This window comes from Natator depressus, chromosome 1 (genome assembly GCF_965152275.1).
Source record: "Natator depressus isolate rNatDep1 chromosome 1, rNatDep2.hap1, whole genome shotgun sequence".
NCBI lineage: Eukaryota > Metazoa > Chordata > Testudines > Cheloniidae > Natator > Natator depressus.
In genome coordinates, this window is record NC_134234.1 from 80,086,795 (window position 1) to 80,105,775 (window position 18,981).

At 42.2% G+C, this 18,981-nt stretch overlaps 1 protein-coding gene across 12 annotated transcripts in view; it reads right to left on the bottom strand.

Moving 5' to 3' along the window:
• Positions 1–18,981, bottom strand: part of MYCBP2 (MYC binding protein 2) — a 409,657-nt gene that overhangs the window by 239,878 nt on the left and 150,798 nt on the right. For all 12 annotated transcript variants that reach the window (XM_074962231.1, XM_074962238.1, XM_074962204.1 and 9 more), the window contains 3 exons: positions 12,680–12,805; positions 12,462–12,589; positions 4,191–4,282 (listed from right to left, as the gene is read on the bottom strand). In XM_074962231.1, the coding sequence (XP_074818332.1) occupies positions 4,191–4,282; positions 12,462–12,589; positions 12,680–12,805 (346 nt within the window). The remainder of the gene's footprint in view (positions 1–4,190; positions 4,283–12,461; positions 12,590–12,679; positions 12,806–18,981) is intronic.

Below are 18,981 nucleotides of genomic sequence, written 5' to 3' on the forward strand. Positions count from 1 at the left end.
GTGAGCTATGGCGTGACTCAAAGATGGATCCAGGGCATCTGCCATACAGGTCCCATGGGGGCCAGTAGGCTAAAGGAGGAGTTAATTGTCTCAGGAGGACCATGGGGAAAGCATAATTGCAAGAAGGGAGTCCATATTTCCTTGATTGTGTCAGGACTGCGACTAGCTGGAACATATGATTTGTCCGAGTCTTAAAATTGCTCTCTCCCTATTAGAGGGGAAGCCAGTACCAGATCTGCCCGAGGGCTGGAGATGAGATGTCTCCTGTGTCATCAGTTTCATCCTCTGGTGTGAAATGGCCCTAGGGAGGATGGGCCAAGAAGAGAGGGGACTGAGAGTAAGGAAGGAAGATATCCTCCGGTGAAGTATAAATGTCCATATGTCTTGGTGTTTGGGGCATTCTGATGAATGGGACCAATGGTTCCAATGTGTCTTAAGAGTTCACAGTTGGGTGGTTCTTCAAAGGAAGGGCCTGGTACTACACAGGAGTCAGGTCCTGGACTGATATGGGTATGTCTACACAGCAACTAGACATCTTGCCAGCCAATTCGGGCTTGTGGGGCTCGGGCTGTTTTACTGCTGTGTAGACTTCCAGGCTCTGGATGGAGCCTGGGCTCTAGAACGCTGTGAGGTGGGAGGGCCCCAGAACCTGGGCTCCAGCCTGAGCCCGGAAGTCTACATAGCAATGAAACTACCCCATAGCCAGAGTCAGCTGGCATGGGCCAGCCACAGGCTTTTCTTTGCTATGTAGACATATCCTTAGAGCCAGTGGATGTCAATGCCTGAGGGTTTTCAGAGGTCCCAAGCTCTTAAGATCCATGAGCAAAGGCTTACCCAACCTGGATGGGATCAAGAAGGGATGTTTTCTTTTATGAACAGACTTGGACAGGGATCTGTCCTTGTGATCATGAGAGTAAAGCCTACTCTCCAGGGAAGCCCTAAATCAGGAGTCCTTGGGCTTAGCAGCAGTAGCCTCCACTCCCAAGCTTGTTCTTGGAGCGGCACTGCTTAACTGATTAGGGGTATGGAGCTTCCATATGAGGAGAGATTAATAAGACTGGGACTTTTCAGCTTGGCAAAGAGATAACTGAGGGGGGATATGATAGAGGTCTACAAAATCACGACTGGTATGGAGAAAGTAAATAAGGAAGTGTTATTTACTCCTTCTCATAACACAAGAACTAGGGGTTACCAAACGAAATTAACAGACAGAAGGTTTAAAACAAACAAAAAAGTATGTTTTCACACAACACACGGTCAATCTGTGGAACTTTTTGCCAGAGGATGTTGTGAAGGCAAGACCATAACAGGGTTCAAAAAAGAACTAGATAAATTCATGGAGAGAGGATAGGTTCATCAATGGCTATTAGCCAGGATGGGCAGAGATGGTATCCCTAGCCTCTGTTTGCCAGAATCTGGGAATGAGCGACAAGGAATGGATCAGATGATGACTACCTGCTCTTATTCCCTCTTATGCACGTGGCATTGGCCACTGTCGGAAGACAGGATACTGGGCTAGATGGACCATTGGTCTGACCCAGTATGGCTGTTATGTTCTCAGGACTCTGGGCATAGTCCCCGGTATGGGGAAAGAACTATACCATAAAAGCTAACAAGACTCAGTACAACTATTTATAACATCTATTTAACACATTATAGACAGAAATCTGTGAACATAGGGATTCTGACTCAGGCCACGCAGCGTAAGAAGAAACTGGAGAGGCATCAGTCCCCCATTCCTCTTATGCCCTTGGTCTGGAGCACAAGCAGAACTACTGCATATGTGTGGGCCAAGGGACACAGCTTGTTAGAATTTCCAGACTTGGACCCATGATGTGCATGCAAACCCACACCTGTAATACACATAGGGACCAGCACTTGAAAAAGAACCTGGACCTCAATCAACTCATCAGTTGCATGAGTGTATCTAACAGGAAACTGGGGACCTAGGACTCAGTAGTAGGGGAGACAGTATTGTGTGAACTAACGCTTATGTTAAGTGTGATAGAAAATTTTGCTTGGAGAGCTAAATCTGAATTAAACAGCGTAGGGCTGTAGGAGTTTCTTTTTTTATTATTCTAAATCTTTAAGGAAAGTTCCTAGACTATAAAGAAGGGGGAGTTACTTGCAATAGATTTTCTTTGAAAATACACATCTTGAATGGATTAACAAGCCTTGGAGGAACTCCCATATATGTACATTTAAGCAGCTTCACTCAACAAGGAGCAACTAATAGTGCCTCCATGAAATATTCATGATGTCACACATTCCTTTCAAATGGGAAGTGAAAATACTCCCAAAGTAGCCAATTTGTTGAATAACATTTAGAAAAACCTCAAGTCTGTTGAGAGGGTGGAACAGGTGAGTGGTAAGCAAGAACGTGCTTCTCCAAAAAATATTTACAAATGAGAATTTATACACCAACTCTTAAAATACTAATCATAATGCATGCCCTGTCACAAATCTAAAAAAACTAAGATATTATTAAAATTAAAATTTAACAGTTTGCAAAAGATAGTAAGAAACAAACAGGATGACTATTATTTGGACTGTATGATTTGGATATTTTCAAATATATGGAGAAATAAGATACCTCTGAAAAATGCTGAGAGAGCGAGAGAGACACCCCCAGAAATAAAATTTTAGAAGGCAGGACAGTTTGAGCAACTCTAACACAGAAAAAGATTCTGTGACTCTGTTGAGCCAAATTTGGTTTCTTGTCTGAAGGATGAATCAAAGCAACAATATCTTGGTAAAAGTGTGCAAAGACCATGTGGAAGTTTAGCAAATCTAATTAACGAACATAGGTTAGAAAGCTAGCTACTCTAACTGACTTGGAATGACATTCAACTGTATTAAACTGTGAGAAAGGTATAGTCAGCCTGTTGTTTAGACACGATTACCCATGAAAAAAGCAAAACCTACTGAATCAATATCAAATGAAACAGAAAACTGGGTGTGCTTTCTAATAGCTTCAACAGACCCCAGAGAAAAGCCTAGGAACCTTTTCACATTACATTTACAGGAAAAAAACTTCACAACGGGCAGGACGGTTAAGTGAAAAATATTGGCAGGATAACTGTTCATAGTAGGACAGTCACTACATTTGGAAAGTATTTAGGAATTAGTAGCTCCCCTCTTATTTGAAGAATATAATGTAAGATTAATTATCTTTTAGACAATCTCATTATCTTGATTTGATACTATTACTACCCAGTGACTGTTTTGTTTTTTAAAAAAATGGGAAGTGGATTGTTTTAAATCCATTATGTATTTCAATAACCCAATGACAAGCTTTAACAAAGAATCTTGCCTATATTCAGAAAGTTCATGAAAGGCCAAAGCAGCTGCAAATGAACTTTAAGAAAAGTTGTTTTTCATTCACACAGACAATAATTAAGGCAGTCAAAGCAGTTTTTGGTGGATCACTTTCTATTTGCAAATTATATGCCCTCCTGGTTACACCCCTTTTCAGTATCTAAGTACAATTTCTGTTCAAAGGGAGGCTGAAGATATCACTAGGTAACTGAGCACTCAAGAATCCAGACTTCAAGGTACAGATGTGCTTTTTGAAAGGTGAGTTGAGTTGAGTATCGTTACAGAAATGTGTCATTCCTAGTTCCTCAGCATATGTGTAAATTCATCCCATCTCCCCCGTTAAAAAGTCTCCTAATTCCATACATATTGATATTTCAGTGAAGAATGCTTCTTTTTCCCCCACTCCCAAAATGGATAAAGCACAACACAGTGTCCTTTCCTTTGGTAATCACAATATTAGTCAGTTCTGAGAAATATATCAATACATTCCACATTTGGACCTTCTAGCATATATGTAAAAAAGTGCCCTTCTGCTACAGCTCTCTCAAAGCTATTCTTTATCCTTTAATCAAATAGATACAAAATTTAATGTCTACATTTCCACCGAAAAATAAATGTGTTGGGCTGGGACGGGGAAGGCTTTCACTTTTCCATTTTATATCTCAGTCTCCCTACAATATCTGAACTGTTTTTTTGTTTGCTCTTTTCACTCTGTTTCTTTTTGTTGAAGATAATAAATGCAGCACAACATGTTAGAGAGTCTAACAACACAGATTACTTAGCATACCTTCAAAATATGTTTAAGATGCATACCAAAACAAAACCAACAAGACAGTAAGCCTCTTTTGGAGAAAGTAAATAAAATGATTTACCTAGCAGCACAATCATATGCCAAGACATCAGTTTCGGCAAGAAGGTCCCCATCGGTCTCATGATCTCCCCCATCTGGACCCAATTCAAACAACTGCAAAAATAAATAAAATATTTCTCCATCTTTACAAATTTCATTCTACCATTCTCATTTGCTTGTCATTCTTTCTTGCCTCTCTCTATAGCAACACTATTGAACAGTGTACTACCATTAGTAAATATAAAAAAGAACAGATATTTATTTTACAGTAACTGTAGTACTCGGAGTATGTCTGTGTGGATCCCACTCTAGGTGACTGGCAATCAGTTTCTCATCTAGAAAGTGGTATTGAGGAGTCTTATCAGCTAATAACTAATGACTAACACTGCCTTTCCAACCCTTGCTGTCAAATCAAGGGCATGGAGAAAATTACTCCAAAGCAGCTGCTTTGCACATCTCAGGTATGGGGATATTTCTAAAACATGCTCAAGAGGCAGCCTGAGCTCTCACTGAACAAACCTTAATGTTTGTTGGAAGGGATACACCATCCATGTGACAGATTCATATACACTGGGAAATGCATTTAGTTATTCTTTGAAAGCAGATGGCTTAACTCTTTAGCAGTGCTACTTAGACCAACAAAAAGATGGGAGGCCATGTAAAGGACTCTGTTTTAGTGACTATAACAAGGACCTAGAAACATCTAAAGTATGGCCTTTTTTCCTCTCCTGGACAAAAATGGGATTTTAGAAAGAAATCTTTAGATTAATTGCTTGGTTTAAGTTGAAATGTGAAACAACTTTGGGAATAAACTTAGAATGAGGTCTCAACACCACCTTTTTGACGTGATTAGCCATGAAGGCTTGGAGTTCACTGACACATCTGGCAGATGTAATACCCACCAAAAAGGCTATCTTGAGAGTAAAGTGGTTAAGAGAACATTCAGAGAGGGGGTTCAAATTCAGACGCTTGAGACCTGCGAGGACAATGTTGAGATCCCAAGAGGGAAGGGGCTCCCTAACTGGTGGGGTAACTGTGATTCAACCCTTCTAAAAATCTAGAAGCAGAAAGATGGGAGAATACAGAGCATGACTGAACCAGAACGTGGCATACTGAGATTGCTGCAAGGTGAACTTTGATTGAACTAATGGAGAGTCCAGACAGTTTCAGTTGCAGAAGGTAGTCAAGGATCTTGGGGGAAGGGGCCTTCAAAGGGTCATTGTCATCCTGGGCTGTCCAGATAGTTCTCCTCCAAGTGAAAAAAGATTTGCTAAGAGGATTTCTTATACCTGTAATGAACAGTCTCTTGTTAGTAGTAGCCCTTCACCAGCCAACATCCAAGCTATTAGGTGTAGTGATTGTACATCCATACCCAATCTGTCCACAGCTCTGTGATGTTATGTTTGGACAGTCCTAAAGTGATACAAGGGCAGAGAGCGGACATCTGGAGAAAATCTGTTAGCCAGAATTGTCTCTGCCAATGAGCAGCTATCAGGATCAGTATAGCTGCATCCTGATTTTCCCTATAACCCAGGGTGCCAAGGGCATCGACAGAAATGTATATAAGACCTCAACAGCACGGTATGAGAAACGCATCTTGAATAGATCTTAGGTTCAGGCACCCACAGAGCCACAGGCAAAACTCTGCATTCTCTTTGATGGCAAATAATTCTGTGATATTCTCCACTGCTGAAACATCAGTGAGAGGACGTAGCTCTTTAGAGATCATTTATGATTGGTGACACACTGACTGATGAGAAAGACTGCTAACTTGTTGGTCCCTGGAAGACCACCAATTGGGGTTATCCCATTAAAGTGACACCATGTTCATTTTCTGGATGCCTTGTAGTGATGAATGGGCAGCCCTCTACCTGTTTACATAATACATTGCAGATGTGTTGTATATAAGGATCTGTGTGACAGAATACTTTAAAGCTAGAGGAATGCTTTGCAGGCCAACCTAATTGCCTTAAGTTCCAGGACGTTTATATGGAGTCTCACATTCTTCTTGGACCATATGGATAGGTCAGTGGCCTGTTAAACCCCGCACTGTGAATTCGATCCTTGAGGGGACCGTTTAGGGATCTGGGGCAAAATTGGGGATTGGTCCTGCTTTGAGCAGGGGGCTGGACTAGATGACCTCCTGGTCCCTTCCAAACCTGAGATTCTATGATATTTTATGCATTTAAAAAGAGGTGTAGCATGATCCCCCAACTTGTTCCTGGAGCAACTGTGACAGGCGTCTTTATAGATGGATGGGTAGAGAACAATCTGGAAATACATCCACCAGTTTAGGGATAAAAAGATATGAGCTGGCACTACAACATGTGCATGCACTTGATGTTTTTTAAGTTGATACACAAAGCTCAGACAGTCCCACAACAGATGTAAGAGATGTCTGAATAGTAGTGTCACCTAAGTGAAAATCGACACATTGGCTAAAAGTTTGAGACCGGTTTGCACTGGGGTTGATTGAATAGAATGGAATTTCTCTTACAGAAGATGTGCATTTGCCAATTTGGAAGTGATTAAAACTCCTATGAATTCTACTGTCTGCGATGGTCGGAGTGACAATTTGTTGTAGTTTATCAGGCCCAGCTCTTTGACCAGATTGAGGATGGTGTTCAGGGCTGCGGTGATATCCTGCTGCTTTAGATCAGCCAATCATCTAGATATAACTAGACCCAAGACTTTGTTTTCTTAGATTCAGTTACTGCAGCTAGACATTTAATACTCTCTGCGCTGTGGCCAGATCAAGTGGCTGTACTTTGTATTGATAATGACTGGGCCCTACTGTGAATCACAGATACTTCCTATGGGTCAGATAGATTGAAATGTGGAAATATGCTTCTTGGAGGTTCAAAGCTATGAACCAGTATTGTGCCAGTAGAGAAGGAATGATGAAAGGTAGCACTGCCATCCTGAATCTGAGACAGAATATATATTTGTTCAGTCTTCTGAGGTTGAAGATACGATAAAGACCCCCTTTCTTCTTCACAATAAGGAAATATGGGTATGTGAATTCCATAGGTACCGCCTGAATGGCTCTTGGGCAAAGCAAGGAGGCCACTTCTTTCAGCTGACTCTTGTGGGAACAGGTTCCTGAAGAGGTTGAGGTAGGGACTGGAACTGCATCACATACCCACGTAAGAGGACTTCTAGTATCCACTTGTTGGCTCAGGTGTGACTCTTGACCTTCAGGTCAAACCCGCTGTCTCAAAGATGTTGCGGGGTGGATGGTGACTATGGCGGAAGGTGACTTCCTTCAAAGCTCTGGGTTTCTTCCTCAGACAGCCCTCACCTCTATAACATGCTCTTGCTGAGAGTGGGAGGGTGCCCTCAGTCTGGGCCGATGTTGGTACCTGGAGGGCTTCCACCTTGAGGTCAGGGTAAAAAAGCCTAGGGAGCCAAAAGTAGCCCTAGAATCTTCTAATAATTGTAAAAAGTCTCAAAAGTGAGGTTACTAAACAAGTCAGTTCCTTCAAAGGGTAAATCTTCTATGGTATGTGTACCTCTTCTGGGATTCCTGAAGCTCTCCTCACTCTACCAGCTATGGCCATGGACCCATCTGGAGTATCAGAAACATCCATAACTGCTCATATAGAGGTCTTTATCACTTTCCACCCTTCAGAGATTACAGTCTTTAATTCCTCTCTGGGCTCTGGAGGAAGCTTGTTTATGAAGGGAGATACTTTGTCCCGTGTCAAAAAATTATATTTAATGTACTACACTTAGTAATTCACTGTGTATAACAACGCTTAGCAACTTGCTGTGCGTAGTGGAGAAGCAAGCTTTCCTCCCAAAGACATCCAACTTTTGGGGGGTCTTTAGCTCTGGAAGTAGCCTCTGATGAGCCAAACTGTCAGGCTTTCTGCTGCACTGCAGAGACCGCCAGAGATCCAAGGACTGGATGTGTGCAGAACTGTAAAGCCTTTCTGTAACACTTAATATCTCTTTCCCACTTGGTTGCTAGTTGGGAAAAAGGTAGCAGGAGCCCTCCAGCGAGCTTTAGCTGGCTCTAAAATACCTTTATTTTTAAGCGTTGCTAACCCACCAAGAACAGAGGATACCAAATAATTTAGGGGCCATCTCCTTGATCATTGAGGTCTCAATCTCAATAGCATGCACAATTTTTGAGACAGCAACTCCTGAAAGACTTTGAAATCATCCAGGGCTGGTAAAGGAACAGAAAAAACTATATCATTAGGAAGGATAATGATCTTTGGGAAAAGTTGAAGGTTACTGGTCTGGAAGCTGGGAACCTGACTCTTCATCCATCTGTTCTTCATCACTAAGCCAAAAAGTTTCTGAAGGAGGTCTTGAAACTGAGGCCACAGGAGAATAAAACCGGCTACATTTTCATGATTATCAGGAAGCAGACCCAATTCTGGAGGGTGGGCCCTGGAAAGCCCATTATGGCCCAAATGGGAAGTTGCATGGTTTGCTTTGACCAGGTTGGGCCACTGCCATCCACATGATGGATAAGATGGGGCTCTGAAATGAGTGTTCTACTCTGGAACCATCTCCTGATCTTGGTGAGTAGGGAAGTGAAGACTGCTGGTTGGATAGGGGTGGGGGTGTCAATATGGTGCAATTAGGAGAGTGACCAGAGTGAAGATCTCCTCTATTGGTGGTGGTGATCTCTGAGCTGACGTCACTATGGGGAGCTGAGATCTTTAAATTGGTGCCGGATGACGTGCCCTCGGTAGAGAGGGTGATACTGGAGAGAAAGTAGCTTCCATCAGTAATAAATCATCAGGGAATATTAGTGCCTTAACTGCCAATGCAAGCTCTGATGTCAGTACTGAGATTTTCAGCACTGAGGCATCTATCCCAGTCCCAGGTTCTGGTGTAACCTTGAGGCCCTTTGATGCAGAGTCAGAGATTGAACAGCGGCACTTGCCCCTATAGTATGAAAGTTTATCAGGACGTAGCTCAGTAGAGGGCATTGTGCTCAGTAGAGCTAGGAGAAATATTTTTGAAAATTGTTTATTTGCTGGAAAATACAGCTTTTGTCAACTCTAAACTATTCAAGAATTTGACCCAAAATTGACCCAAACAGTTTTGGCCAATCTTTTTTGGGGTGGTGGGAGGGGCAGATTCACAAGGGGACTTAAGCACTATTCACAAAATGGCTGGAGGAGGAGGAGCCTCCTTTATAACCTTTACCCCAATGATTAGGGAAGTCACCTAGATGGGGGGTTCAAGTCCCTGAACCCTGAAAGGCAAAGTGGGGGGACTTGAACCTGGGTCTCCCACATCCCAGGTGAGTGCTCCAATCCCGGGGCTAAAGGTTATAAGGAAGGCAAGCAGCAAAACCACCACCACTACCTTCTCCTGCAGCCGTTTTGTGAATCTAGACATTGATTTTCTTTTGCCTTTATTTCAAAAATGCCCAGAAACTAAACATTTCATTTCAGCACAAATCAAATTTAGTTTTTTGTTGACTTTAATTTGCTGAAATTTTTCAGAATTTTTAGTTTCGGTTCAACCTGAACTACAATTCTTCCCCTCACCCCCAGAATTGCCTGTGAACGAAAATAAAAAGATAAATAAAATCAGTTATTCACACAGCTCTAGTGCTCTTTTCTTGGGAAGAGAGCAAAAAAAAAATAAATAAATGAAAGAGTTGCTCTTAGGCCACAACTTTCCCTTTCTTTGGGGAAGACCACTGCTGGGAACCCTGGTTAGTCCGGTGCTCTGATACCTTTCCACAGCATGGTTCCAGTCTTCAATGCCAGAGCACCCATTAGTACTGAAGTGGTCCTTGGCTGCTGTTACTTATAGCTTGTGGGTGCTGGGTCAGATTTTTTTTTTTTTTTTTTACCAGTACCAGTCTTGGGAGTCACACCCAAGCTGACAGACTGGGACACAGAGGTTGATGCCAGTTCTTCTGGATGTGAACTTCCTCCCAAACTGCTCCAGAAGATGTAATTTCAGCCAAGTATCGCTGAATTTTCATGAGCTTGAGGAGAATGATGGGCAGATGGAGCATCAGTCGGGCACATGGCTCTCACTGACAAAACAAACAATGGCTATGATCGTCTGTAAGGGATTGAAACAGTCACAAGACAAGCACAGGGTTTAAAGCACAAAGGTTTTGAATCCACCACTGAAGAGGTGTTGACACAAAGCAAAAAGCTAATTGTTTTCCTCCTTCTTAAGGGGACTGAATTTAAGGAAAGGTTTTAAAAGAAAGAGAAATAAAGGGGGAACTTACAGGAAAATAAAGCTATAGGAAATGTGCTAGGAAGTAGCAGGCAGACAGAGTTTGGGCCCGCCTCACTGTCATGTACAGTAAGATGGAGCTGAGAGATGCTGGCAGGTGCTCTGCCCATTATGCTATCAGGTGAGGAGGCTCAGAAGCATGCAGGGCACAAGTGCAACCCAAAAAAACACTGTTGTTCAAAGATATCACGAGGCATATGCACACCTGGAGAGTGATCCACAGAGACAAATGAAGAATCTTAGCTCTTACTGATCACTTGTAGTTCTGATTCTCTGCACCAATCCTAGTCATATGGCAATCCAATCTGTTTATATGAGCACAGTTTCAGTTTTCCCCTCTAGAAATGTTATTGATGAACAGAGCCTGTAAATTTCCTTAAATAGAGCCTCTTAATAATCCCACTTGTTTGAAAGATGAACAGATCTCAGGCAGCATAACTAAGTAACTGATGACATCTGAATGACATGCTGTGAACCAGAAAAAGCAGGTTTTAAGTAAATTAGATAACCTAACTTGTTCCTTTCCTTTCAACATCCTCTGAGGCATTTCTGAAATCCCTATGAACAGGAATTAATAATTCATCAATATAAAAATCTTTGAATGACAAAAAAATCATATTTATGGTAAGATTCATCAACTCAGCAAAGTATGACCATCTTGAAACCTGGACTGTATGAAGTTACATTTGAGTAACTCAATGAAGACCTACAAAGTGGAAAAACATGGTTTGTGCCTTTTTGCTTTTGTATAATGGGTAAGTTCTTTTAAACAGCTTTTTTTTCCTGTTTGGTTTTTTCCTTAGAAGTATCAAGTCTTTTCTTCGTGATACATTAATTGAAATCAGTAATTTCAACACTGACACCAATGGGGCTACTCAGTGCGTAAAGATAGTCACAGGCATGTTTCTAGGATCAGGGCCTAAGATTGTAATCTCTTTCCGGCACAGATGGTATCATCTCTGTGTTTGCATAGGGCCAGATCAACTTGTAGGTCAATGAAAACATTTAGACAACAGTGAGTTCTTCTGTCATGACTAGGAAAGAAGACGGGACTTTTTGGAAGTTATCACATTATCTTTCTGGAAGCTTACTACTGCTGCTTTGATGGATGGATTCCAGAAAATTATGGAAAGCTTTTTGGAGAACCTATGTTGTCTCCATTTTCACATAATCAAAAAAATCAGGAAGAATTATCATTAGAAAAATCACTTGATTTTACTCATAATTTAGCAAATGAATTGCAATTATTAAATGCATTATTTTAACCGAGTGTTGCCCTCAATTGCCTTCTTTTGGAATAGCCTAGTACTCAGAATTTTGTTTATAGTTTTTAGCATGTTTTGGTTAGATGGCAACCTGTATAACCAAACCTATTATTTAGATTTTAAGCTTTGAGGCGCCTGATGGCAGTATTTTCAACAACACTGCAGGAGGTTTTAGGGGGAAAAACAATATAAGGGTCACCCATCCCCAGCTATAAGTATGACAGCATGCTCTTATTCAACATTAAAGTTTCTAGTAGCCCAAGCTGTAATGTCTAAGAAAAGAGTATCACCAAAATATCGCCTCTTCAAAAATACGATATGAATTCTCCTTTTGTATTGAATGATACAAAAAGCACTTCAATGAACAAAGTTTCTAATCACTTCATCCACCATCAATGAAGAGCTCCAAAAGTTAACAGAAATGCTACTTAGGAATTTAGGACAAGTGGTAAAGCATTTAATTTAAATTTGGCCAGGACTTTAGTGCCAATCAATACCCCTGTTCTTGAAAAAGTTGCACAGGATTTTAAAGATGAGTGGCGAAGCTCTCAGTTTTATATCTCCCCCATACTACCATCATCATGAGGCACTGAATCAATACTGCCTCAGTGAGGAGCCCGATTCATATTCTTCTGTGGGTTTTTTTGTTTGTTTGTTTTTTGATGGATAGCTTTTACAATTGTACAGCAAGGCTCCTTCCACCCCATTAGTAAAATCATTAAAAAACCTTATCAATTCTAAATTACATTTCTAAACCCATGACCTTAAAACAGTATGTTTTGAAAGAGATCGTCTCTTACCTTTATTTTAGCAGTGTATTCACCCCTACCTCCAAAAAGGCCAAGACCACCAAGTAAAATGTCAGTATCGGCATAGAAACGGATAGCTTCCACTGAATGGGCTGAATAACCCCAACCTCCTCCATGACCTACAAGGAACAAATAATTATAGGTCTATATAGAACCATATTTGTGGAATGAAAGTCTGTTTGTTGAGCAAGATTATACTGAGTACATACTTTCAAATCTGTTAACCACACTATAATCTTCTTTGGAATAAACTTTCATTACTGCTTGAGTCTCCTCCTCTGTATTTGCTACACCCATTTTTAAGTCCTGCATAGCAGCCAATGTATCAAGACAACCTGAAAGAAAATAAAAAATATTCAATTTCTGTAACTGGAAACCACAGTTGGTGGAACTATGATGAAAAGCTGAATGCTCCTAAAGAAAAAAAGGTATCAGCAGCACCATCATCTTGCCCCTCACCCACATAAGCATACTGTAGCAGAAGAATAGAACTTTGCCTCCAATTATGCTTGAAGAAGTCACTGTGCTAAAATATACAGCCTTATCACCGAAGGCAACTTTTTTTTACTAAGAATTTGCTCTCAATAAACTAAGAAATATTTGACTAAACCTGTTATGTGGCCAATGTTAGAACCTCTCAACAACAGCCTTACATACACATTCCTCCTTTGGCATCAGGTATGCTTTATATACATAAGTAAAATGAAGAGTTAAAGCAGAAGTTTCTCACTTGACTTTCAGTCTCTACATATTCTTATCAAATGGGTCTAGAATCAACAGTAAGATCAGGATGGAGAAACAACATGTAGAAAACTGAGATTAGCTGCAGGAACAGGCATCCTAGCTGAAGTTAAGTATAGCTCTATGCACTTCTTAATCCATTTGAGAGAGTCTCTGCTTAGAAATAGAGCTGGTCAGAATTTTTCTGGCAAAATTAAGTTTCGTAGGAACATGCTGATGTGCTAAAGTGAAATATTCCAAGGTCAACAGCTCCATGGCTGGAGTCTTGTCTCTGGGGGCTGCTAAGTCCCTTTCTCCATGGCAGACAGCCTCCCACCTCTCCAGGTGGGTGTCTCAGGCATAAAATGTCCATTTTTGTCTATAATGCTTTAAGGTAGATGCCTTCATTGAGTGAAGGAGAATTATCAGCACTCTGTATGCATAAAAAGAGTCTATACAGATTAGGAGATTATCCTCCAGTCAGATTTAGATTCTGCAACTGACCTCCATTTTATTGGAAAAGAGGAAGCAGGTGAGGAGTTTCCTTGGACAACTCTAGGAGTTCTAAATACTGTTGTTGATGTGGCCATGTGGCAAACTGTGAAAATATTTTCCCTATCTAACTGGTGCAATATAAAGGAGTTGTTTATTCTCTTACCACAAAGAGTTCTATCTTTGCATGGCCAATCAGTGAAAGCTGTCACAAAGGAAAAGAATGTATGTAGAAGTATGCATTCTTCAAATTTAGAGCTGCAAACCAGTCATCTTACAGCAATGAAGGAATGGAGATCCCCTAAAGTGGTCATCCTGAACTTCAAGTTCTTGATTATCTTATTTGTTCCTCAGGTACAGAATGATTCTCGGACTTCCTACTTTCTTGGGGATGAGAAAACAACAAGTGTAAAATTCCTGTTCTTGGTGTTCTAGCAGGACTTATTCTATGGTACCTTTGACAGGAGCAGGTCAAATTCTTCCAGGAGGACCTTCTCATAAGAAGCGTTCCTGCAGAGGGAGGGGATGACAGTTGTGAGGAGGCCTGGTGCCAAACTGGATGGAAAGTGGGTCAAGTACAGTCTCCCAGATCCAGCAACTGGAAATAATCACACATCAGGTGGTGTAAAAGAAGGATAAATGAGGACTGAAAGGAGCGAACAGAATGGAATTAGATGGTGAAAATAAATGTGTGTATCTATTGGGTGCACCATCAAATCCACTTCTTACAAACAGATGAAATGGTCTGGGTTGATGATCGTTGAGGATGCTGGCTCCTTTATTGCTGCTAAGGCCTCCTATGATAGGTGGGTCTTGAAAGGGACTGGAATCTTCTCTGTGAAGAGAATCACTGCCAAATTAAGACTGTCCCATCTGTAGAACATGAAATTGGGTAAGGATGGTAGGTATCTCTAAAAAAGGTCAAGGGCTAAGAAAGACTACAAGATCTAGCAGTGACCCTAGTGGACTTCAATTTTCTCTAGCACCATGTTATCTGCGCCACTGAAGAGGTCGTGGTGTACAGATAAGGCCTCAATGTTTCCCAGACCACAATAGGAATACCTTGCCATTATAGCCTGGCAACTTCCCACTCTCATGTCCAAGTAGCCTGCAAAATAAAACCTGAATCGAAAGTCAACCAAGTCTTCTGCCTTCCCCATCTTTGGGTGCTGAATAAAGAGATCTGGGCCATTTTAATCCATCCTGGGCTACAGATACCACAAGGGAACTGGGGACAGGGGTTACCCCAAAAATGGAATTCCTCAAAGAGAACTGGGATACATACAGTGTGTTCTACTACAGACCTGTGAGGTGGAAGCCGGTTTCAACCACAACTTATAGCTAATGGGGATCGTGGTTTTTTTCCCCCTTCAGCCTGGGTCTGTAAGATGCCAACAAGAGATCTGTTGGCTCCACTGTACAAGTACCTTTTTCCAGATTAGGCTCTTTATGTGAAGATGGCAAACTGTTTGAAAACATCAGGTGATGACATGACAGTAAATCTTACATTTTCATCAGGTGAGGTGATCTCTACATTATATCCATCAGCAGATTTGTCAGTGTCCTAAGGGACATCCTCTTCCAAAATATCCCATATCCTAGTCTTCCATTAGTCGATGTGTCAGGTCCCTGAAAGGGACAGCAAGCTGAACTGGTATAATTTGTAGGTATCAGAACAGTCAGTACTAGTGCCAACAGTTGTGGTGTCTTCACCAGTGCCAAAGAAGTGGAGACATCTCTTCTAGAGTGCGAGTCAGATGGTGCCCAGGGTTTTAGCTTAGCTGCTTCAAAATGGGCCTAAATTCACCCTTGTATGAAAAGCCATGTAAGCAGCTATACAGGATCTTGAAGCATCTCCTTCCAAGAGACATCTGGGATAGGGTGAAAAATGGGCTGAAATGTACTGAGACACAGAGCATGGCATTGGGGACCCACGAGCCTGCCTTAGAATGCACCTTACTACTTCCATGAACTGGAAGAATCTGGCCAGAGGGCTGGGAAACAGGCTGTGACTTCAAGAGAGAATACCAGGATCCCTGCCAGAAGTACTAAGACGTGGAGATACAGTCTTCTTCCTAGATACTGGAAGAAGATCGAGATCCTCTGACATCAGTGCCAACTCATCCTACACAGATTGATTTGGCAGCAATGGCTCCCAAATTGGGATGCTTGGTGTAGAAAAGTGGGTATGTTCTTTTTTTCATATACAAGTTCTCTCATGCCAAAATGTTTCCTCTTCTCTTTATTTTTGGAAGAAGTTTTGTGGAAGTAGAAGTCAGTGCTAAGAAATAGGGTTGACACTGGCACAGAAGCAGATAGTGTACCTTTTCTGGGTGGTTCTGATACCAAGGCAGGAGCAGGTGCCAGAATCGCTGGTGCCATCAAGGTTGCCATCAGTGCGAGGTCATGGGGGCTTCTCTTAGGTATGGTGCAGCTGAAAGATGCTGACATGAGATAGTGCCTCTGGCAGTTGGTAATGAAAATAAACCCAGATCCTGCAGCCAACTCTGATACCTGCAAGTGTCTCATAGGCACAGAAGGCAAGGACCTCAGCAAAATATAGGGATATGCACAAGAGACTGTTCTGGGGGCAGATATCTTGGCTTCAGGGCCTCAGAGAACTTTCTGGCCCAATGTGTCATTTCGAAGATATTCACCCCTCAGACCTGCAGGGACTTGAGGCTACAGGCCTGTAAGTGAGACTCCTCCAAGCACACCAGATATGTGACATGTAAGTGTTACCATGGGGAAGAAAACCCAAATGCACAAATATGGAAGGGGGGATAATTGGCTTGGCAGCCGCACTGCTAAAAAGGATCTGGGAGATGTGATGGATCACAACTTCAGCATGAGTCAACAATGCAACGCTGTTGCAAAAAAAAAAGCAAATGCAATTTTGGGTTGCATTAACAGAGGCATAGCATGCAAGCCACAGAAGGTGATAGTACAGCTCTACTCAGTGCTGATTAGGCAACAGCTGGAGTAGTGGGTCCAGTTTTGGTCACAGCTGTATAGAAAGGATGCAGAGAAATTGAAAAGGATCTAGAGGTGAGCAACAAAGATGATCAAAGGGATGGAATGCGAGCCATATGAGCAAAGGCTGAAGGAACCAGATATGGTTAGTTTGGAAAAGAGGAGATTAAGGCTGGACAGGTGTGCCCTGAGCCCCGCCAGAGGGCAGAAACCACAAGCTCCCCTCCCAGCCAGTCTGTTATGAGGAGAAGGGGGCGGGGACAGTGAGCCCCAGGAGCTGCACTTTTAACTGTAAAAGAGCTGTATGTGGCTCACAAGCTGCAGTTTGGCCACCCTGTCATACAGTCTGACCTGCATAACACAAGCCACAGAATTTCACCCAGTAATTCCAGCATCATGCCCATATCTTGTGGTTGAGTTGGAGAATATTTTTAGACAGACATCTGATCTTTATTTGAAAGTTTTAAGTGATAGAGAACAAAAAGATCCCTTGTTAAGTTGTTCAAATGGTTATCCTCATGGTTAAAAATGGTTATCCTCACTTTAGTTTCAGTTTGAATGTGTCTAGCTGGACATTGTTATACCTTTTGTTCGCCAGATTACAGAGCCTTCTATTAAGGGGAAATTCTGTTTTACCTGTGAACTTTCATTCTAAGACCCTCCATATCAGACAGTTGTCAGTCAGCATGCCCTATCTCATACAACTGATGTATAGAACACAAACAGTTCGCAGGAAGACTGAAAAGGGGGACAAACCCATTTGATTTGATTACCATTAATGTTTGGCAAAAGGGCTACAAATGTAGGAAAAAAAGGAATCAAACCCAAAAACCCAAAAACTTGGAAAGCCACCAGACTAAGTACTGGTTTCTTAAATTGAGGTCTTCTATCCATAACTCTGTCTCCATAATAGTACTAAGACATAAAAGATAAATAAATAAGTGTTTTCCAACAGCCTGAAGGCTATAACTGAAGGGAAGGTTACTCACCCTGTGTAGTAAATGCAGTTCGAGATTTGTGTGCCCATGGGTGCTCAACTTCAGATGTGCTTACACCCAATGTACCTTTGATCAAAATTTTTTGGTAGCAGTCCTCAGTTGACCTGCACATGCACCCTACGCTTCCTTGTACCCTGCACTGACGCTACAAAGGCCTGTGCAGTCAAATTGCCCTCAGTTCCTTCTCCACTGCAAAGTCCCCAAAGGAAACTATGAAGAAGAGGAGAAGGATGGACTGTAGTGGAGCATTCATGGTGACACACATCAAAGAATCCCGGTTACTGCAAAGGGTGAATAACCTCTCCCTATCTGAGTAGTGTCCCCATAGGTGCTTCATTTCAGGTGATTACCACGCAGCATTCACAACAGTAGGAGGGGGCTTTGGAATCACGTCCAAGACTGACATCAAGGCTGTATTTCAAAGGCAGCATCTGATCTTGAAGACTAGACTATCGCACAATTTCTAGAAAAGGTATGTACTGACATCCAAGTTACAGCCTTGCAAATGCCCAGAACCGGAACATGTTTGAGCAGCATCACAGAGGTAGAGCAAGACCACCTGGAATGGGCTAACATCTTAAGAGGCTGAATTTCAGCAGATTTGTAGCACTATATAATACAATTAGAAATTCACCTGGAGAATCTTCGGGTGGAAACTGCTTTGGAAGGAGGTGCAGGCAATCATCCAAGATCCTCCCTTTGAGGGCACTGAGCTCTTTGCAGAGAGACTGTTCACGATGCGACTTGGGCAGCTGCTCAGTAAAACTGTTCAGTTTCAAATAATTCTCGTAATCATATTTTGCCATAAGCGCTTGGTAGCTGGTGATCTAAAACTGAAGCATGGCCGAGGAGTACATCTTCCTCCCAAATAAGTCCAAACGGTAGTCCCTATAGTAGGGAGTGGACCTCATGTGATGTTGACAGCCATGAGAATTGACAGCATCCACTACAATAGAGTTGGATGGAGGATGGGAGAAGAGGAACTCTGTTTCTCTCGCAAGGACATAGTATTTTTTGTCTTCTTGCTTGCAAGTCTGCGCAGCCGACGCTGGAGTCTGACATATGGTTCTCGCAGGGTCGAGAAGGGCCTCATTGATAGGGAGGGACAATTTTGAAGAGGAAGATGAATGAAGGATGTCCAGGAGCTTGTGGTGCATATCCTTGACTTCCTCCAAAGTCCTGGACACCGTGGCTAAGAAAGTGTGTCTCAGGGGCTCACACGTGGGACTAGAATCCCAAGACGCATGGGGGGTGGTATGCAGCCCAGGGGTCCCAGTATGGACACTTGGGTGGTGGTGCCTATGGATGGCCGTAAGAGGATGGCAGCA